This window comes from Tachypleus tridentatus, unplaced genomic scaffold, assembly GCF_004210375.1.
Source record: "Tachypleus tridentatus isolate NWPU-2018 unplaced genomic scaffold, ASM421037v1 Hic_cluster_2, whole genome shotgun sequence".
Classification (NCBI taxonomy): Eukaryota; Metazoa; Arthropoda; class Merostomata; order Xiphosura; family Limulidae; genus Tachypleus; species Tachypleus tridentatus.
The window spans coordinates 20371093-20394627 of NW_027467782.1; the positions used below are offsets into that span (position 1 = coordinate 20371093).

The 23535-nt window shown below is 32.9% G+C and overlaps 1 protein-coding gene across 50 annotated transcripts in view; it reads right to left on the reverse strand.

The window, feature by feature from the left end:
• Positions 1-2865: 2865 nt before the first annotated feature.
• The window catches only part of LOC143243348 (uncharacterized), a 207172-nt gene continuing 186502 nt past the window's right edge, over positions 2866-23535 (reverse strand). For 4 of the 50 annotated variants that reach the window (XR_013024276.1, XR_013024290.1, XR_013024289.1 and 1 more), the window contains 5 exons: positions 18559-18812; positions 14344-14443; positions 13293-13379; positions 12085-12214; positions 2866-6778 (listed from right to left, as the gene is read on the reverse strand). Coding sequence is in view for 8 of the 50 variants with exons in the window: in XM_076487205.1 (XP_076343320.1) it covers positions 6721-6778; positions 12096-12214; positions 13293-13328 (213 nt within the window). In the remaining 42 variants the exon portion in view is untranslated. Of the gene's footprint in view, positions 6779-12084; positions 12306-13292; positions 13380-14343; positions 14444-18558; positions 18813-23535 lie in introns of all 50 variants that reach the window. The other 46 variants (XR_013024304.1, XR_013024291.1, XR_013024310.1 and 43 more) reach the window with 31 other exon arrangements.

The following is a 23535-nucleotide window of genomic DNA, read 5'->3' on the forward strand; positions in this document are numbered from 1 at the left end:
TACAGTATCATTACATCCACCTGACCACCACAACAAACTTAGCATTACCTACTGGAACGTTTACGAAAGAGAAATTCGTTATATCATATATTTAATATGGCAAGAGTAGATTTGTCTAACAGGAATATTATCATACATAACATCATTATATCCATCTGCCTACCATTTCAAACTTATATTTGTCCGTCTAGATTGTTATCTAAGAATGTCATTACATGAGTCTGGCAGACGAATTTTTCAATCTATCAAACGCCAGAAATAGTATTAACAGTGTGGTTAACTAACTGATCACCAGAGTAGTCATAGAAAGGTTCTGTAGTTTGACTGTTAGTTATAATCAAGATTAATTATTACTTATTGTAATTATTATATTCATCTGTAATCAGTTATGACGTTCTTATAGAGAAGGATGAGGCAATTCGTGATGACAGTTCCTTTGAACCAAGACAAATAAAGGTCAAAAAAATTCTAAACCAGGTTGAAAAACTGGAAATCAATGACAGAATTTTTAGAACTGTTTGTAATGATAAGAACAGTTATGTTTGTTAGTTAACCATGGACATACTCCCTTCTGTATAATGTGACGTAAACAGGATATGCAGTTTTCAGCTGGTAGCGAGACTAGACCAAAGCTGTTATCACCATACTGGCCTAGTGATTCAAAGTAAGCAGGACGTGTGTACATGAACTTTTTAACATTCCTACACCCATTCCTTTGCATCATTTTAAATTTCAAAAAGAAATGTAGATTTACAAATATTACAAAGTAACGCAAATATTACTCGACGTAACTAAAAAATTAGAAATTATCAAAAAATTGTAGTAGCTCGGCCTGAAAAAGAAGGTTTCTTTTAAAAAGTAAAATTATACAGTTTACTGTAGCAGACTGGTCTATGTATTATATAGTTAAACTGAGTGACATTAGTATCATCAGAAAAGTATTTTTAGAGCTAATTAACAGTTTTAAACGACACATCACACTTACGCAGACGGTTTGTTTGTTTGTTTTTTGGAATTTCGCACAAAGCTACTCGAGGGCTATCTGTGCTAGCCGTCCCTAATTTAGCAGTGTAAGACTAGAGGGAAGGCAGCTAGTCATCACCACCCACCGCCAACTCTTGGACTACTCTTTTACCAACGAATAGTGGGATTGACCGTAACATTATACACCCCCACGGCTGAGAGGGCGAGCATGTTTAGCGCGAGGCGGGCGCGAACCCGCGACCCTCGGATTACGAGTCGCACGCCTTACGCGCTTGGCCATGCCGGGCCCTACGCAGACGGTGTTCAAAGCGTTGCATGTGACGTTCTACAAATGACAGAATCTGATGAAAGTAGGCACCAAGAACAATAAATCTGGCTTTTGAAAATCCAAACATCATCAAACATCAAGTATCAGTATCTACACCTTATTATATATATGTATATGTACGTACATGTTAGTCGGAAGGAAAAAGAGCGTTCGGAAAAAGCGTCTCCAAAACTATGATGATTAAAAACACAACAAATATTAAATATATTCACACAAATAAACAGTAAAAGCACTTAGTCATCACTACCTACCGCCAACTATTAGGTTATTGTTTACAAACGAATAGTGAGATTGATCGTTAGTTATAATGCCCTCACGACTGAAAGGGCGAGCATATTTGGTCGCGGGTTCGCATCCCGGTCGCGCCAAACATGGTCGCTCTTTCAGCCGTGGGGGCATTATAATGTTACGGTCAATCCCACTATTCGTTGGTAAAAGAGTAGCCCAAGAGTTGGCGGTGGTTGGTGATGACTAGCTACCTTCCCTCTAGTTTTACACTGCTAAATTAGGGACGGCTAGCACAGATAGCCCTCGAGTAGCTTTGTGCGAAATTCCAAAACAAACAAACAAACATATTTGGTAGGACAGGGAGTCAAACGTCGTGAGATTCTGATTGCGAGTCGACCTTCCTAACCAACCTTGAGGACAAATGTGGAGTTTCTAACGAGTTATTCTCAATCTAACTTCAGTACTAATGTATATATTTTCATAAAAATTCCTTCACTACTAAAGTGTATATCTTATTATATTTAAAAAAAATTCTATTGAAGTAACAACATGTGTACATGGAGAAAAACTTCGTATAGCAGTTAATATGTGTACAAACTAAGCAAAACGTATAAAATGCAAAGTTATACACTTTGCTTACAATATCTACAACTGAAGTAAACAGTACTTTCTGTAACTATATATCCTTGTATTCTATCAAGCAAATGTCTATTTTGTTTCTGCTCAACTGCATAAGTTAAGTTTAATAAACAAATAAAAATAATTAATATTATTTGATATTTTATATAAAAAGAAGTAGGACAATAAAAGACATGTTTCCCATGATGTTCAACAACAACAAACAAATTAACAACAGGAGAAGTTTTTAACCTTCCTTCAAGATATGGTGTTTTATGTAAAGTTTATCTTTATCAAAGACCTTTTAGTAGTCAACATATTTTACCCCAATGGTGTCAAGAGGAAAATTATTTTACAGACTGCACAAACATCTGAATTATCCTCTCCTCATAATGATATTTTCATAGAGATAGTTCGTACATTTATATTAAAGCTATAAATTAGGATCTAAACATGTCCAATTTCATATCTCAAACGCTATTACGATGTCAACCAAACGTATACCAACCAGTAGAAACCATTTGTAACCATTGACATCATAAAACAGCGCAATTTTAGATTCGGTATATGTGTTAGAAGAGGACAAAAAATAGTTTTTCCATTACATAATGTACAGTATGATAGGTTTAAGTGACAGTTCTTTTTCTGTCATGTAGCAATGTGCATATTCAACACAAATTCTGGTTCAATTCAATAGACTGACAATATTTTCAATGATTCTTTTTATTTGAAGTCATTTCATTGACCTTAATAAGTGTGACTAATATAATAAAAGTCTTACTACATTTTAAAAGTAAAAACAAACTTTAATATTTAAAAAAAGAAGTGCTTGGTACGATAAATGTCACGGTATGACGAAGGGGTTCAAGCACTTGACTTGCAATTTGAGGAGCACGGGTTCGAATGCTTTTTACACCAAACACACTCGCTATTAAACTCTTTACGTAGTGGAGTTTCCATAGTTAATACATCTTTAATTATATTTATTTGTTTGTTTTTGAATTTCATGCAATGCTACACGAGGGCTATCTGCATTAGCCATCCCTAATTGAGAAGTGTAAAACTAGACAGAAGTCAGCTAGCTATCCCTAATTTAACAGTGTAAGACTGGAGGGAAGTCAGCTAGCTATCCCTAATTTAACAGTGTAAGACTAGATGGAAGTCAGCTAGCTATCCATAATTTAACAGTGAAAGACTGGAGGGAAGTCAACTAGCTATCCCTAATTTAACAGTGTAAGACTAGACGGAAGTCAGCTAGCTATCCCTAATTTAACAGTGTAAGACTGGAGGGAATTAGGTACTTTACATTCACACTTAGACACAACTAGCTATCATCTGATCTTAACATTAGTAACGGAAGGTGTATTTAATGGGCTAAATATAAGCATTGGGTGTAAAACATTATTGTAACAAAGGCTTAGTTGAAACACTACTCCACTGAAACCCTTGGTAATTTTTATCTTACTTTTGTCTATACCTCAATGTTAATAAACAACTGAAAAAAATATAAATAAAATGCTATCTAACTTATCATGGTGCAATAAGTGAGCCTAGGGTATTATTTGTTTTATAATTAAGCTTAAAAATGTACTGTGCAATAACTTACTCTAAGCTCAATAAAGACAAAATATCAATTATAAATCTAAATAATTTCTGAATTAAATTGGTTTGTTCTATCACCAAAGTTAACAAGAATAAAAAAACAAACCAATATGTATATTAAAGATTCACAACATAAATACCATAGTTGACCTAACAATATCAATTGGGAGTTTTGTTACAAAACAATGATATAAATTGTAGACCATTACTATTAAAACAAAGAAGCATGACACAAACTGTTTATTATATATATTAACACCAGAGGGACATTTAGAGTGTTCCTTCTACCACACACATTATACTCTTTAACACTGTAAATATGTGACAGCCATAAAGCTTCTTATTTCCAAAGAATGCAACATGTAGATCTTCAATGTTTCCAGTTCACTAAAATGTTTAGTTAAAATAAAGTTATTTCAATTTTTAAGTCCATCTCATGCTACGTTTATCATTTTTATAAAGTACTTCATAACTTGTTCTTAATGTTTCATGAAAAATTCAAAATCTTCCTATTAACAGTAAGCAGTGCCAATCTTTATACATATACTCAAAAGGTGATATACAAAACTAACTTATATCTCTGTATTTCTATAGACTGATGGAACTTTTAGGTGAATAGGTCTATTCAGATACCAATAACTATTTTGAATCTATTCAATGTTACACAGAGTGGCTTTCAAATGCATCACTAAACTTTTGGAAAAGAAATATCAATAACTAACATACTGAGCAAGAGCAAGAATTTAAACTGAACAAAATACACTATTCATTTCAAGCAGGCCAAACTAGCCTAACAATCCTTTGACTGTTTATGTACATGTAAAACTGAATGAGTGCTTAAATCTTTATCAGTACAACATATAACCCAATAAAGGTGACATAAAATATCTTAACTCGATTGACTATTCTTTTTTTAGGATAATAAAGAGCAATGATTAGTAGGGCACATTACAAGTACAGATGTTGATGTCATTTATGTAAATAATAACAGAAGGCATTCCTGTCATGTTTAGATGTACATAAAAAAATGTGTGCATTATATGAAAGATGGCAGTGACAACAGTTAAAAAAATGTTAAAACAGGTTTCACAGAATAGAAAAATAAAAAGGAATGGGAATTACAGAAAATGATAATGTAAAGAAATATAGAGGAAACAATACTAATATATGGAAAATAGAAAAATTAATAAAAATATATGTGATATTAATATACAGGTAACAAAAACTAATATATGGGAAATAAAAAAATGAATAGAAATATTGGTGATATTAGTATATAGGAAACAATCCTAATATACGGGAAATAGAAGCTGAGCCTTGAATACAGTACTGTAGTCCATATATAGAACAAGCAAAGCAGTGACAGCACCAGATCAGACCAACTTAATGTCAGCAAACTTGTTCCTGTGAATACCAACATGACCAGTTATCCAGAAAAACTGGATGTGAATAGAAGATAGAAGAAAAATAGGCCAGCCAGTGTTGAATATTGTGAAAATAAGGTGAGAATTAACACAAAGCGATTCTATGACCAGTAGAGAGTGAAGAGAGTTGGTATAAATAGAACAGTGAGTGTACTGTGTAGCTTCGATATCATTCAGAATAAAAGAAATGCCATATAACTTGACAGTGAACACTGAAACTGTAGAGAGGATATTGTACAAAACCACCTAGCTGCAACAAACCATGGCAGATCCAATAGACTTAACTGATTTTATAACATCTGTATAACTAGGAATGAAAGAATGGTTCAAAAGATGTTTGGCAATGAAAACAGTACAACCAAATGGAAGTATCAACCTTCCTCAGATGACTCAGAGAAAGGCAACAGGCAGAGGTGGTAATAAAACATAGTGTGGTGGGCTGATTGATGGAAAAAGCAACATCAATCTGTGACATACTGAACTCAGTCAGCTTCACCTAAATATGAAGACCAAAGGGAAGAATGGCAGACTGTATATTCCCAAAAAAGTATAACCAGTGGAACCCAGTGTACAGACTCTGAACTGGAGACATATGGAAAGACCCTGTTCAAGGCTGAAGTCTCAGATGGTGAATAGGGTACAGCATCTTCAAGGCCAAGGTTCTGGCAGAAACTTAAATAAGAGACAAATAGTTCAGTTTTGAACAAAAAATCAATCTGCTCCACAAGAGGTGGAAGAAGGGATCTGGATGTTGAAGATGTTCAGTGCCGTTGTACACTTTGTATTTCAGTCGGTTGGTTAAGTTTTACTACTGTATATATTTGACAATTACATCATTATATTGGGTCAGAAAGGCATTGTAAAGTAATAAAATCAAAAGCAGCCAATCAGGAAATGTTTAGAAAACTGAGACTGTGCTAAAATAAAAATTGTTATTGCATTTTCACAATCTGCAATTATTTTGTATGTCCAACATTTGTTTCACTACTTTCATTACAATTGGTGTTATGGTGGTGAAGATGAGAGAGCAAGTTTAAAGTTCTATGAAAAATAAATAAAATGATATTCATTAAGATGGTATTATAAGTAAGGTTAATTAAACATAAAAAACCATGAAATGAGCACAATTAATTTTATTCTTAGCATGAAAAATCACACTTTACACAGAATTACTTGACAGAGAATTCACAAATTAATGGATGAATGTTTTATGAAAGCAATTTACTTGAAATATAATTTCAGTTAATAAATGGCTTGTAACTTTTACATAAACATTTGGCAAAACTCATGATGATACACTTTGTATATTTAGAACATTTCAGTAGTTTATGTAGTTTCATGGTTACATGGAGATTACAGAACTGGTCAGAATGACCAAGCACACATACAGGTTCAATAGAATATAATTTAATTGATAAAGGAATGTGTATGTGGATCACAATCAGTAGCCTGAATGTTTTTGTTTGAAGTGCATTTTTTAAAATTCTTCAGATACACTTGCCATTTTGGAAACTTCTAGTAAGCCTAATTTTCTTTTCACTTTTGATAAAACACCACCAGTGACTTCATCAGGAAAACTGCTCTTGATTGGATGCTGTAAAAAATTACTTTTCATAAATTTACTTGCTACAGTTAATTTTAAACATGAGTGAGGAATAAAATCAGGGAGAATGTTTATAATACATAAAATAAAGTTTGTTTTTCAATGGCCCATAATTAATCTTTTTGTTAAAATACAGTTTACTTCTAATTATTTGGTATTGGAAACTTTTGTATTAAGGTGGTTAATTACCTCAGACACATTTCAGTTACATTCTTAACCATAATGTTGGCAAGTCTTTCTGCAATTTTATATCAAATCTTATTTCTTTATTGAAGAAATTATAATAAAATAAATAGATTTTATAATCTTAAAATCCCTTTCTATGGGAAAAGATTAAGTATAGAAAATCTTAGTGATTTACATAAAAAACATAATTAAAGAAAAAGTTATTAATTCAAATTCTGTTAAACATTCATGAAACAAAAAGTAACTTCTGAATTACAAGGTGACAAGTGCCTGAAGGATCAAACTACTTCATAAGAAAGATAATCAATATATCTTGCTCTGATCCACCAAATACTTATGAAGTGGTGTACAACTTTGGTCTTCTTACACAAGAAGGAATGGTGATGTATGAAGGACTGTTCAGAGTGATGCAACTTAAACTGATTATCAAGTAAAAACGAGGAAATTATCTTTCTATTCAAGCCACTAGTTGGTCCTCGATAGTCTTCACTTGAAATATTGTGTGAGCTTTGTCTGAGTAATGACACTGATTTGTTGTAAATTGTTCACACCACAGCTACTAAAGTTACTCCAGGGATGGAAAGGTTATATTAAGATCTCTTTATAAAAGATCAACAGACAAGGTTTTCAGTATGTTTAAGTGGGTGATACTAATGAATCAGGGAGATAATCCTGTTAGTGTACTATGTAGTGCTGGATTGTGACTCTACACCATATTTTATGCACAATATCTTAAGGAAGATCCAGAGGCATGCTCTCCCAGAAATATTTAAAATCAGAAACACCATTCTCTCTATTTTCTGGTCTCTTTTAAAATAAGGGTATAAAAAGTGATTAAATTTGCAATGAACATGTGATTTTGTGTTTCCTTCATTAGGTGTAAAACAACTTTTCATAAATGTTATATCTTTTCTCCTTTTGTAATGTGAAGATGCCTTTGAAGTAGGCAAAACTCTTTGGTAAATATAATTTTTTGTGGGGAAGTGGGTGGGGTGGTTTGATTTACTGACTGAATACGAAACAACATGACTACATTTAATTTCGTATGATTGAGTAGAGAATGCCCATTAAGTACATACTACTGACCATACAATCTACATTACATTTTTCTCTCTCACAATAAAGTATTTAAATGACTTTAAAACATATTCCTATAATTAAGAACATGAAAAGTTCAGTTAAAATAATGTTGATGACTGAAATTTTACAAAATAAAAAAGCTTGTTGACAAGAAATGTACAAAACCAAAGAAACTAGATAGAATTAGGTAGATTCTCTGTTTTCAACTGAAATACATGATTGACTTACCTGGCAACTTATGAAAAGCATGTTAAGAGCATTAAAAAAAAGAAGAGAGAGAGAATAGACTTTATTGAAATATATAAAATATTCAGGAAGGATGAATGTGTTGTGATTTCTTGTGATATATCTAAAAACCAAAGGATAAGAATAAACAAGTTTAGGATTTTAAAAAGACACACTAGATTTCAGGTAAGACCAATTTTATCCTCTTAACAAGGTGTCATGCATAAACAATAAATTATCACTAGCATTAGTGTACAGCAACACCTTGCAAGATAGGAATAGACTCCAAGAGTGCATCCAGTGGCAAAGACAGGGTGAGCACATGCTATTCAACCAACAATGCCACCCCTACATGCGCTCATCCATCACACAGCCTGTCATTTCTGTATAAAAAAAAAATATACTGAAATGTAACTGTATTGGCAGGTTACTGGTATATTTCCTGTAAGGAAAGACATGCAGAATGGTAGGAAGCAATCTGTGTTTTGATGTCATCCAGATTACAACGTAAACCTTGACAGTTCCATTGAATCAAGTTGGACATTATTACTTATGTGCAGGTAAGTTGGGTGGAGAACCCTTCTGTTTTCGTCCATGTCTTTTGTTCTTTACTGTCTTTATTTGAGGGAGGTCTGTCAACCTCCATGGATCCTGTCCTGGGTCGATTGGGTAGGTCTATGCTGTTTAAAGAGGATTCCAGTGACTGGGGACAAGAACAAATGATCCTTTTGCATCTTGTGGTGGGAGAAGATGATGCACCCAAAGAAATGCCTGTACCCAGAACCAGAGGAAGTGGATCTTGGGATTTGTTGGAATGTATGTTAGGGACAGAGATGGATGTTAAGTTAATTCATCAACTTTTTTAACAATGCAGGTCAAAATCCTTTTCATTTGGTTTGAGAATGATTCTTTTGGAGACACAGAGATATCTGTCTGCACTCCCACTGTAGTTGTGGGATGACATGCAGCAGCCATACATCTGAGATGAAGTGCTGGACAGCAATTTTCAGCCTCAGGATAAGTAATGTTATGAATCGTTTTCAAATGCTGCATCTCTTTTTCTTCTAAACATTCTGGGCAAGAATGAGCACAGTTCAATGAACCACAACATGACGTCTTTGAGCGACCGAAACACTGACACTGGAAATATTTGAGAGGGTTTGTAACGTATGGCTATACCTTGCAATTAAGATAACCTGCCTTGATTGTGGCAGGTTGATGTGGTAATATAAATATCAGAAAAAGGATGTGTTACACTCATACTGGTGGAGAGTTGTTGAATGCTAATTTACACATGTGGCATACATGTGTAATTAGATAGTAATTCACAGCTAGTAGTGAGTGACAATCTGTGCACGAGAAGGAAATCATATGAAAAATAGCTATAACTGTGAAAAAGGGTGGGTAATTGCACTGGAATTTCATTGTGTGTTTTTTCAGTAAAACTTTACGTGTTATGTTATTTTCCCCATTTTAACTCTACACCTCATATACTGTGAAAAGAAAACATATTGCCCTTTTTTATTTTCAAGAATGACTTCACGACACATTTGACCATCTTAAATAGCTTTTGAACTGTGTCTAACTAATGATACCACCACACAAGTTGTGAACCACTTTGTAAACATGTAAATTACGTTACCTGAAGAAATTATGTGATGCATTAATTACTAATGAGCATATCACAGGAAAACGTTTTTGTTTTTTTTATTTAACATAATCTAAAACTTATATTTTATTTACCTTTATAATAATAAATAATACACATGAAAAACTAGAAATATAGTACTTACCTGGGTCTTTTTTTTATCAACTCTCAATTAAAACTATTATTATAATGGTATTACTGCACTAAATGATTTTTTTAGTTAATCAAAATTGCAACAAAGAATACAAAATAACATGCTAAAAGCACATATTGTCCTAGGATTATCAAAATTTTCTGGCTTTCTTACCATTCAGTAAGACTCAATAAAAATTTAGCTAAACTTGCCAATGTGTTTCCTGTGGGAATAAATTTTGCATTGGAAGCAAAATAAACAAACTCCTGTACAGAAAATTATGTAATATAATATTTGGATTTCTGTTGGTTAAAAGTAATATAGTTTTAAATATCAAAGAGAACTAAATATTGGAAACTTGTGAAAGAGAAAACTTAATTATGGGTATGGCTAAAGGGACTTGATTTTCTAGTTTATAGCTCTGTAACCAAATAAGATTGAAGGCTATAAAAAAAATTATACTTTGTCTGAGTAATAACAATATTATAATGAGCGACTTATGTCAAATTTTGTACTTCTTGGACAAGTGGTCAATAAATAAGAGAAGAGGAAATACTTAAAATGCAAATATCACAATTCGGAAACAATGGAAAATTGAAGACATTTTTAAATGTTGTCCTATAAAACTATATAATTTCCAAATTTGTATTACAAGCTAAGTTTTGTTGCCAAGTTTACTTACCATGATAATAAAAGTAACTTTATTAAATTTTAAATATAACTCAGTAAACTCTCATGACATGCCTCTAGCAATATGATTAATGTAAATATGAAAGAACAAAAGCCCAAGCACTGACCCTCAGGTACTCCATAATTAACAAGCGTACAGTTTAATTGAGGTACTCAAGTGATCAATGTTTTTTGGAGAGTTTAAATAGTCTCAAACCAGGTACTCTACATGGAAACCATAAATATGTAAAAAGCCACTGATCATGCGAGTACTTAGTTAATACATTGAACTTTCAGAAAAACATGTCATTCATATACTGGTTGACTTGTCAAACCTTTATCTTTATTTATTATTACTTTCACTTTCATTTCTTTCGTAAATTATCCGATATTTCCAGCTGTTATTTCATTCAATTGATCCAAAATAACAGTTCTTTTCAAATAAATGATAAGACTGATACGATATGCATGTTCACGTAATGTAGGAATTTTACCTTTTTTTCTCAACACTTAACTTATGTTTATTCATTTTAAATTTTAAGTTTCTTTCAGTTTGATCAATGCATACAACAAAGTTAAAACTATTGCTTGCCAAAATTCCATCAGTAACAGCCTTTTATTTACTAGTATTCTTCAGCTTTCCTCACTACCAAATTTTCAATAAGTTGACTAAATTTCATTAAACAATGTTTATACCCCATTATGACAAGAGGGCACAATGTTAAAATTTAAAAAACAAAGGCAAGGTACCAGCAAGACTTATTTTTATATCAGTGTGATTGGTTTATGAAATTAGTTATTGTTTGCACTAGTGGAGGTCAGTACTTACAGAGAATCAACTATATAACTATTCAATGTATTATGTTTATTTCTACATTCCATAACTTTTCTCTGTATTAAGTCATCTACATCTATTCTTTACACATGTTAAACTGAAGATGAAAAAAGTCAAAAACAATATTCACTTATTATAAAATGATGGGAACATGAAAATGTATTATAAGTTAAAATATACATATAGAAAGACATTCTCAGTTCCTATTAAGCCTTATTCAAAACTTAGATAATTTAAACTTAAGCAAGTTACTTAATTATTAATAAAGACATCTTAAATTTCAAGACTCAATAAATAACCGAGTGTGGTATGCAACTAACATTGAAATTTTGGTCTGTTTTGGTTAGTGTTGCTTTTTAATTACCTTAACATGATAATAAATAAATGCAGGTTAAATTAAATTGCTGAATGGTACCAACATTTTTTTTCAACAAACTGAATGACAAGTTACTTGAAATGTTTAAACTTATTAAAGTTACATGAAACTAAGCAGATACTAAATACTATAGAAATTAACTTACTTTCCACTTACAAGAGTGTCCTCACACATTCAAAATCACAGAATCTTGGCAGATGATTCAATTCACATAGACAATGCCCAGCTTGTTGAAGCTTGTTTATGTTTGTGCAGATAGTCATGGGACAACACCACTGATATAATACAAAATTCTGCTTTACCACATGTAAGAAAGGAGTGTATAATCCAATGTAAACTTTTAGATAGGCTAGAATCATGATTTATCTGGGTGATAAAAACACAGCATTAGAACATTTAAACACGAGGTACAGCTCAACACAAGTACTTGTTTATAAAAAGTTATTATGCATTTTGAAAGATTTTGTTGCTCAAAAATTATATCACAATGATCCATTGATTTACTCTGAATATGTAGATGAAGATCAAAGTTACAAAATAGTAGGTTATGCTCTAATTAATATATATTAAATGAAAGTGTTATTTTTCTATCTCACTTTCTGAACAAATGTAATACTTTTTATTTACCTGAAAGAAAAATAAAGACACTAAAATATAACTACTTTTTTATCTTTAACCCACACATCAATTTTAATACTTACACAAAAAGACACAGCACAAAATTTGCACAAGCACACATTGTTACTCACTATTTTAAGTTTGGTATTAAATCTTTCTTATACAATACTTAAAGGAAAATTACATACAAGCAGAGGCTTTAAAGAAGTTTGATTTTTATTTTGTTGTTGTTTAGTAAATGTAACAACACTATCAACCTTATAATAACATTACTTGAAAACAACAGACAGCTGTCAGTTAGGTTTGCATTGAGCTGAGCCAATTTTCTATGACAGTTAGCTTTAGAAATCTCTATACAAGTCATACTTATTCACCAAGCTGATATCATATCTCTTACTGTACACAAATATTGAAAAATTTGTTTACAAGGAATTTTCCCAAACATGAATTCAAGTGTCATCAGTTTAAGATTATGACTTGAAATGTCAACTCTATATATTTCAATTTTTTACACATTTTACTAGTAGGATAATATTATTTGTGAATATAGATGTCTGTCCACTGCATACAATTATGAATAAGAAAATAAAAATTTAATTTGTGTTTCAGTTATGTCTGTTGTATAATTTTTTTTTAAATTCTGTTCAGAAACTAAATGTTTTGTTGAGTTCTAAGTATTTATGTGTTTGTAATTAAGCACAAATACACACAATAGTCTATCTTTGCTTTACCCACCATGTGTATCAGAACACAGAACCAATTTTCTAGCATTAAAAGTCCACACACTGTGCTGCTGGTAATAGTGCAAGAATTCTAAAAACTCTGTTAACAAGTGCAAAAACATGAATAACTCATTCAAACTTTTGACATAGGGGTGTTATAAAGTCATTCTGCTCTTAACAAGTAAATAAAAAGGGAAAACTCTTTGGAAATGTGATAAATACTCATAATACCAACACTGCTGTAAGATTATTGGAAGTTACACCTTTTATAGTAAGAAGAAATATTTAAAAAAAAGTACAACATTTCAATCTCTCATGCAATCATTCTCAAGAACAAAAGTTTTTATGATAAAGAAGGTTCTAGTAATTATATCAACACCCTTAAAATGTGTTTAAATAACTTTTAGAAAAACTATCTATATTCACAGCCAAATATTTGCTTTTTGTGGTTGTATAAGAAATGTAAGTGAAGTATTACAACTCTAAATATTTTGGTACTTTCTAATAATCAACTACAGTTCAGAAAGAAAGTATTGTAAATATAATTTCTACCAGAATAACTCTAACTGAAAATTTCATCTTGAAAGGCACCTCAGAAGCTGAATCAGTAAATGAACAGATCAATCACACCTAGGATTCCCTGTTCTTAATTTTATGATAGCATGTTCCCTTAAAATATCAAAAAATATCACAATTAATGTTTTGCATATTTTGAATTCTTAGCCCCTATATTTTCAATGTCTTATCAAAAACTCTGAGAACCACAGTAAACCCTTAAAAAGTATAAAAGCTAAAAGATTTTCTATTTAAATGCCCTATTTACATTCCATTTTCATGGCAGTGTGATCCACAATTGTTTTTATCCATTTTTGTTTATAATTTTACCAAGTTTGACTGTAATTCCTCCTCATTATCAAAATGCAGATTTTCTTATTACTACTTCCTTTCAATGGACTTTACCAATAACCTTTTATTGATGAGTCAATCAAAAATGTTAAACTCTATGTGTCAAACAAAGAAAATACTTTTACTTATTCATGTAGTCCAACAAAAATGTTTATTACCATTGTAATTCCTGAATATTTTAATTTGGACATGAAGCATGGTCCTCACAAATTAGAAACCAGGAAGTTTCATAGCAACAGATACACAAGAAACAAGCAACTGAAAAAGACAAATAAGATTAGTAGCAGCACAAGAGAATCACTCGGTAGCAAAATGCTGTTGATACTTATAGTGCAAGTACCAGTTTTGAAGCTAACATCTAAGTACGATTCCATGATGCAAAGAAAATATCACACAAGAAAATATTCACAGTGGTAATATGTTTGTTGATATGGACAATCTATCAGAAGTAGCAAGGGAGTTTTGTCAGTGTGTCTGAGAGATTGGTTGGTTGGTTGATTTAGTGTTTTATAGCACAAAGCAGTTAGGCTATCTATGTCAAACATCCAGTAAAAAGTTAAATGTAAATTTAGTAAAATTCATGAAAGGAAATTAATGTAAAACAAAATAATGTTTAAAAAACAACACATAAATAGCATAAAACCAAAGTTTACATCAAGTCTACAACATTAAGAGAAAAACTACAGTAATTCAAGTTGTAAAGGACTTTCTGTAGTGTAACTGTAATTATCATAACTCACCAGGAGGACAAAGAGGTAAGTCCAAAAACCACCATAAGTCACCTGAAGTTGGCCTTTCTTGTCCTGGTTCCAGATTATTTGACATTATGGCCATTTTCAAAAAGGAAAGTAACCAAAATGTTTTAAAAGAAGTGTAGCAAAATTATAGACAGGATAACTAATGTGTAGTTCAAACAGCAGCATTAGTCACCTGAAGTTGGCCTTTCCAGTCCTGGTTTTAAGTGATTTAATTTTACAGCCAGTTTCTAATTTCAAATCAAATTACATATACTGTGATTTTCAAAAGGGAGCCACATTAAAAATGTGTAATGTATATATTAAAAAAACTTAAATGGCATTAAAAAGATTAATGAACTTTATTATCCATGCATGTCAATAAACTAGACATTAAAGCATATTTATACTTAAAAGTTTTATACTATCTGATACAGAGATGCCAACTATTTCAAATGACTGAGCATAATGATTGTAGACAGAACCCTTCCACAGTTTCAGTCCTTTTAGATTTGCCAGAAACAAGACAATCTGGTAAACGAGGCCTCTTTTTTCCAACTTGTGAACGATCGTATTGGTGTTTCTTTGCCGCTTAGAAAACGAGAAATACCCATCTACACGAACGCTGATTGGCTGACAAGCACTGATGACGTAACTATGGATTCCCCCACGTACCCAGTAGGAGAAGCACCTCACTTAAACTATTGGTAGATGTCGGAGATACAAATATTTTTTTTATCCCATTTCAAGCACAAACAAGATTATTGCAAGTAGCCATTTGGACTATGTCTTTTATTTATTATCAAAATTTATTTGTATCTAACTAGAAATTTTCTTTTCACCCCTTTCAAGTCCTGGGGAACAATTTATCACTTTATTGTATTGGCCAAAATAATATATAATAATTTGGGAGTTGCAACAAGTTGTAACATTTGTCTATATGAGCATGTAGTTGTGATGTATACACCAAAATGGTAATGATTACATTCAAATCATAATGGTTGGCATCTCTGCTGATGTTCATGATTTAATTTGTCAGGTATACAGTTTTGTGCTCAAAAGCAAACAAAGTGACATTTTTATTACTTGGATAAATAAAATTACCAAAAATAGAGAAAATTGTTATCTCTATTTGCAATTAGTTTATTATTATTGTGACAATTGATTAAGTGATAGCTTTGATTAAACTGCAAAAAACTAATCAATGTAAATACTGCCTGAAGGTAACCAATTAAATTTTCTAGTTCTAAACAGTTCTCTCAGTTGTTTAGCATGCAATTGGTACGACAATACATGCTACAATAACATGAAGAGGGAAACTTCAAGTCATTTCGGCATAGACCACAAATTATTTGTATACACTGGAAGGTTATATTAAATAAACAAACAATACTGTCATCATAAACTGAGACAAGTACCTTTATAATGCAATTTTTTCATACGTATGATGTAGCGTAGGTTTATCCATACCAACTGAAAGTTTAAGAAATCCTCTTGATTCTTAAACATAAAATTCCACTTCCAGAAGAAACTCCCTTCCCCCCAATACACAACAGAATGTTTCAAAACTTTCCAAACAATCACATTTAAATACTTTTTTCTTCATAACATTCCTTAACTGTTTCTAACTTCATGATAAGGACAGAAATAGTTGTTCACATGTGTACAAGATATTGAAAATTTGTTCACTGACTACAAAACTTTGTACCAACAGAGACCAATTCCATGTCTAAAAGTAAGGATGAAAAGACAGTGAAAGACCATACTTACGATGCATGTACTGAGATGGTATGATTCACCATAAAACCAATTCTTAAATTTTTTAAATCACAGAACATATTTTGATAAGCTAATTTTCTTTGCTCTTATAAGAAAAATAGCAAAGGTGTCACAAATTAGCCTTAATATTTGCAGAACAAGTGTCTAATCCTCCATAAAACAACTCTACTGTTGATCTTATCAGTGAAAAACATTTTCCAAATTTGTGTTCATTCATTAAACCTTTTAAATACTTTCTCAAAAGCATCATTTTATCATCAGAGCTGTCGCTCTAGTAGGTCTCAAGTCTTTCCAAATACTTGAATTTGTTTGATAAACATTTTTTTGGAATTTATAAAACATTTTACACAAATAACTTTTGTTATGCAACATGAAGTTGTAACCTGTTTCTGTCAGTATTTTTATCACAATTGTTAATATGTATTAGTGAAAATAAATACATTTTAATGAAGTTAAATAGTGAAATGTGTAAAATCAGAAGGGATGACTCCATTAAAACAGCAAACCTAAACCTCTAACAAATACTAGTTTGTAATAACTCAAAAACATGAAAAGTTATGGACTTGAGCACCCACACCTCTCCCTCCTAATTTCTAATTTTATATCTATTGTATATGTAGGGCTTCTTTGATTTTGTATTTGTTTTCCTACTTGGCATCTGGGAATCTCCTATGATAATGTGTTTACGACATTTGTCATATTGAAAAACGTGCAAAGATAGTTTTTTGTGTTCTTTGAATCTAGTTTCCATTTTTCTGCTTCTTTCCCCAATGTAGAAGTCATGACAGTTGTTGCATTGTATTTTATAAAAAATGTGTGTAGTTTTCATGAGGAAAAACATGCCCCACATCATTTTCACATGTAGGAAGTTGTGGGCTTGAGCACCCACGTCTCACTGTCCTAACTTCTATTTCTAATTCTGTATGTGTTGCTACTCTATTTCTTATATGAGACTGGTGAATGGAGGTTAAGACTGATAGACAGTGTATCTCCACTGCAGTGTGGGTCCTATTTCTTCGATCACCTCAAAACCCTAGCATACATAGTATGATCCCACACTGTAGCTTGTACACTGGGATATTTTCAGTCAATGCAGCATTTTTTTTATTTAATTTGTTTTTGAGTTATAACAAATTAATAGACACGTTATCTCTATGATTACTGATATTCCATTTCTGCCTTTACAAATGCATCATTAATGTAAGAAAAAGGTATAACGTGCATAACTATCAAGGTTTCTCCATTTAGGCCTATACAGTTTCCTGGAAGTATACAAACTACCTTTTGATACATATAAATATCAAATATCCCAAAATAAGACACTGATAAACTTAAAATAAATTATAATGGTTATTCTAATCAAATGATGTATACTTTATACCATACTCTTCTTCCTACTTAATTCAATTTTTATTCACTTCTGGAACTCTTCCAATTAATACAATAATTAAGTTTCATGCAGAATGATACAAAAACATTAAAATGATGAACATCAACAGAGAATGCCTTTAAAAATTGCATAAACCTCACAAACAATATTATAAATAAGTATGAAAATAAACACTTTATTAACATTGTAAAAACTTCTAAGTATCAAACATTATTATACTGTGAGTAAAAATATTTAGTAGTAAATATTAAGCTATTTGTTGGACCTTAAACATTATGCAAGAACATCATAATTCATGGTTTAATTACAAATATTCAACTTACACAATTAAAATTATAAAACATTAGAAAAATAGCCCTGTAAATATTGTACGCAATATATGTTATTCATTTATTTATAATTATTGTTAATACAGTACCATTCCCACTGATATTCTGAACCAAACTAATTTAAATTCTCTTAAGTCTTACTCTAACTTTGTGACTGGCATGGCCAGGTGGTTGAGGCGTTTGACTCGAAATCTGAGGGTCGTGGTTTCGAATCCCTGTCGCACCAAACATGCTTGCCCTTTCAGCCGTGGGGGAGTTATAAGGTGACGATCAATCTCACTATTTGTTGGTAAAAAAGAAGCCCAAGAGTTGGCGGAGGGTGGTGATAACGAGTTACCTTCTCTCTTGTCTCACACTGCTGAAGTTGGGGTGATGAGCACATAGACCTCGAGTGGCTTAGTGCAAAATTCAAAATAAACAAACTCTTAGTTATTACTTCGTTTTTATCACATTGTTACAACTTCCTTCGCGCTTTATTACTGATACCTTAAAATATGTACTTAAAATCATGATTAAATCTTAGTCTGGATACAAGAGGCCCACATATACATAACAAGTTGGTGTGTCACTTCAGTTTCCAGATAGCTAAATTTGGCTCGAAATCCAATTAGACATCCAATTTCATTCAGTGTGAATCGGATTCTGTGTCATAATCTATCTTTTCTTCAAAGTTTATGTATCAAATATGTCCGCACGATGAAGATATTCTTGTAAGCGCAGATGAATAATATATTATTGTGATGATACATAAAAAATTTAATTAACAGGAATCAAATAATTAACGCTAACTACAAACTTCAATGACAACACTCACAAATTACATCCAAACTCTAGCATGCCGCCATATATTCACAACTTTCACCTTTGAATTGGTTTCGCCAATCACAATCAAGTGGCGTTTGTGACGACTCTACGTTGATTACATTTTAAAGAAGTATAAAAAAAATTAATAAATGTGTTTCTTTTGAATAAACCAATTTGTAAAATTTAACTGATTTGAAAACAATTAATAATAGATTAAATATATTTTTTATCATTTTCAAACTGTGATAAGTACACGTACATACACATAAAATTGCACGTTTTTTCTGACAAAGTTACTTTCAAAGTTTGGTTTGTTTCAGAAGTTTTCATGCAAAGCTAATCAAATAAGTTCCTATGCATAACCGTCAGTATATGCGAAATGATTTGTTATTTTTGATACTTTGTTTTGTTTCTGAATTTCGCACAAAGCTACACTAAAGGTATTTGCGCTAGCCGTCCCTAATTTAACAGTGTAACACCAGAAGGAAGACAGCTTGTCATCACCACCCACTGCCAACTCTTGGGCTACTCTTTTACCAAAGAATAGTGGGATTGGTTGGGACATTTTTACGCCCTACGGTTGATTGGACGAGCATGTTTGGTGCGACGAGGATTCGAACCCACGACTCTCAAATTACGAGTCGAACGCTTCAGCTGGGCAGTTTGAAATGACCCAGCACGCAAGGTGACGTTGAATAAACGTTGAAATGAGGTTGGAAAGGTTGAAGAATGGTTGAGGTTGGATACTCAACGTCTAACCAACGTTGAGAATTGGTTGTATGGCCAACCATGCTAACTGCGTTGAGAGTGTGACGTTGATTAAACGTCGGAACAACGTCTGAATATTGACGTAGCCAATGGCGTTGAATATACGACATATAATCAACGTTGAGAACTTGTGGTATGGCCAACCATTGCAGTTACGTGGAGCGACAGACGTTGATTCATCGTTGCATCAAAGACAAATTATCCATGTGAAAAACACGACATTTATTCAATGTTGAGAACATGTAGTTTTGCTAAACGTTCAAATATAGTTGAGTGACAGACGTCAGGGGCGTAGCTAGAGAGTTATGAAAGTATATACGGTGTAGGGAGCCCCGCCCACCCATCCACCCAGGTGACAACAAAATTTTACGTGCAGACAGGTTCATAAACTGTAGGCCTATATGAAAACTTGGAATTCAAACGTGACACATTTGGTATTTCGCATCACGATCTGTTTAGACTTAGTTTGGCCTTGTGCAGTCCAGCTCGTGTCTACAGGCTGAGCGCGGTGTGCACCAAAGCGATGCGGGTGGTTATCTGATATCGCTGACCTACTAGTATCGCACGCAAACCGTTGATAGCCTTTGTGTTAGCTGCGTGGTCACTTGCTGAAGGAGACATTGCTCGTTAAGCACGTTCAGTACTGCTACCGTTGCCATCAAAGAAACCTGATTTTTAATTCCAAAGGTTACTAGTACCAGGTAAGTTAGGTCCAGTGAAATTAAGTTTTGCCTTTGGATATTTGAAGCATTGGTTGCAGGTTTTGTGTATCCATCTAATTGGATAGAAACGGTATTAGTCAAACTGCGCATGTTCAAATTGGTGATTGTTGAAATTCAAAAAGATTGTGATTAAGGTTGTGGAAGATTGGTTTGATTAATCACAAACATCGATCTTGAAGCCATTTCCGAGACTTCAAACCTACCTAGGGGCCTATTTAATGTAAGATATGCCGATCTTCCGATTTCAGTTGATTTTTTCACAAACTTGAGAAGAAATTTCAGTACTTTTTTAATACTGGTACCGTAGCTCTCAAAGGCTACATCATAGTAGTATTAGGCATTGTTAAATAATGTAGCATAAGAAGTTTCTGATTCTGGGAAAAAATTTGCCAATCTACCCAAGGCTATAGAGTCTATCTAATTTATACTGGCTCTCTGCTTGGTTCCAGTTGCTTACTCCTGTGGACATTGTTTTCCTCCCTCTTCAATTTGCAGTGTTGTAGGCCTTTATTGTTATTGAAACATACAGAGCATCTTATCAATAGACACCCAAAGTAATTTTTTCGCTATATCTAATTGTTAGCTTAGATAGTTATTGTTACAAGTAGTTTTCTAAAGTTTCAAATTAATAGTATAATAGACTTGCTGTCACAGCTGTGAAGGGCAACAGGACATTAGTTTAATGGACTTAAATGCCTAATATTACCATAATTTTGGCCATTTTGCCCTGTGACTATGTGATCACTACAAATTCAGGGTCAGGGTTCCCATACCTCCTATTTCTGGAGTTCCTTAAAATTTGGCTGCATCCTTGCACATCTTGAAATTTGCAATTTCTTCCTGCTGCACAAAGAAAAAGTATTTAACCTTTGAATTAGAGCCATTTAGTGAAGATCAATTGAAATATTTCAGTCCATTTTAAATTCCTTATTAGTCATAGGACTGTCATGAAATACAGAAACCATGTCTGGAAAAAGACCAGCTTCTGAGAGAGGTATGGGAACATCACAGTGGAGCCTAAAAAGGAGAGCTAAGCAAAAAGCTGAGGAATATATTCTAGAAATTTGTGAAAATGGCACTGAAAAGGAAATGCATGTGAAAGAAAATGAATATTCAGTGTATGAGGAAGCCCATGCTTATGTTAACAATAGCGGGAACATTACTTTTTGGAAGGGGTGTAGTGAAGATGGTGATTCTTCACCTTCAAAAAATGCAGGGAGCACAACTGTGGAAGTGGAAAGTGAAGGTGACATTTCATGTAATACCATGTCTCAAGCTGAAACAGATGACAGAGATTTATACGGATTCATGATAGGCCCCAGTGATCAGCCTTGTTTAGGTGATATTATGGCTCAAGAGCCAGTGAATAGGTTTTCTGATGATGTTCACAATGATGATGAAGGTTCTGATGGAGAACCTGACTTGGCTGATGAAATAGGGTCTTGGGCTGCAAAACACAAAATTACACACAGGGCACTTGGAGACCTTCTCCACATTCTTTGCAAAAAAATCCAAGTTTGCCAAAAGATCCTAGAACTTTGCTTAAAACAAGCACTAGCATTACAGTTAAGCCTATTGCAGGAGGGTTGTATCACCATTTTGGAATATCTAAAGGAATTAACCAAATGCTGTATCCTGAATCTATTCCAGGTGTAAAAAAGTTGTTGCTCCAAATTAATATTGATGGGCTGCCATTATTTAAAAGTTCTAAACTGCAGTTTTGGCCTATTTTAGGAATGCTGGACCATAAGGGCTTGAAACAACCATTTTTAATAGGCTTATTTAGGGGATCTGCATGTGACCAAAATTATCCTCTTTTGAAGGTGGAGCACAGCAATGGTCCTGTTCCAGAATTATTTGAAGTTTACAACCAGTATGGCCAACTCTTTTTACCAAGATTTTGTATCACTTTGGATCAGGCAAACAATTGTGTGCTACTTAATGGGGAAATATGTATTGTGCAGAATTTGCTTGCCAAACATGGCCAATCTGAGGATATTTTCCTAGTTGTTAAACAGTTTGCAGAGGTAAATGACTTTTTCAAACACCCTCTGAGGTCTTCAGACTTAGGAATTCATCATGTTTCCAACCTGAAACCTGAATTAGTTGTGGTTTCAATTTCCAGATTAAATGGAAAATGTGCTCTCTGGCCTAGCAAGTCAGGCTATATAGCAGTTCCACTCAATCATACAAATGAGTAAATCAAATAAAGTGATGTGTCATATCAGGGGTTATTCTGTACACTTCAGGCCCTTTCCTACTAAAGAGAAAATATTTTTTTATTTGGTTTTTGGTATTTGGTGAAGGGGGAATTTTTTATTTGTGTATGGGTGTATATGTGTGTCAGGGGGGGGTATGTCAATTATAATAATTCTGCAAGGGAACAGGGGCCAAGGTGCTTTATCAGCTTCATACTTATGTATGAGAAATACCATAATGTTCAACTGACTAACCTGTAGAAAGGGGGAACTGTTATGATGGAGCTGTAACATTCATGTCACATTACATCTATACAGCACAGGGTTTTCATTAGCTTTTACATAAGGAGGCAAGTTGAAAACTTCAGTAGCTAGGTTAAAATAGGTCTGTGTCTGTATATTTAACACTGTGAGGAACAAATTTCAGTGCTGGTAAATTGAACTGTATCACTCTGTAACAGGCAGTGAACCTGTTTACTGGCATTAAAAGCAAACCCTGACAGCAGCTTATAACAGGGGCCTTGAGAATATGCAGTTTGACTAATTTGGATGTTCAGGAGATTTTTTGGTATTTGTCTGAGTCCATTTTACAATTATAAAGTGAAAAAGGATAAGGTAATTTCTTC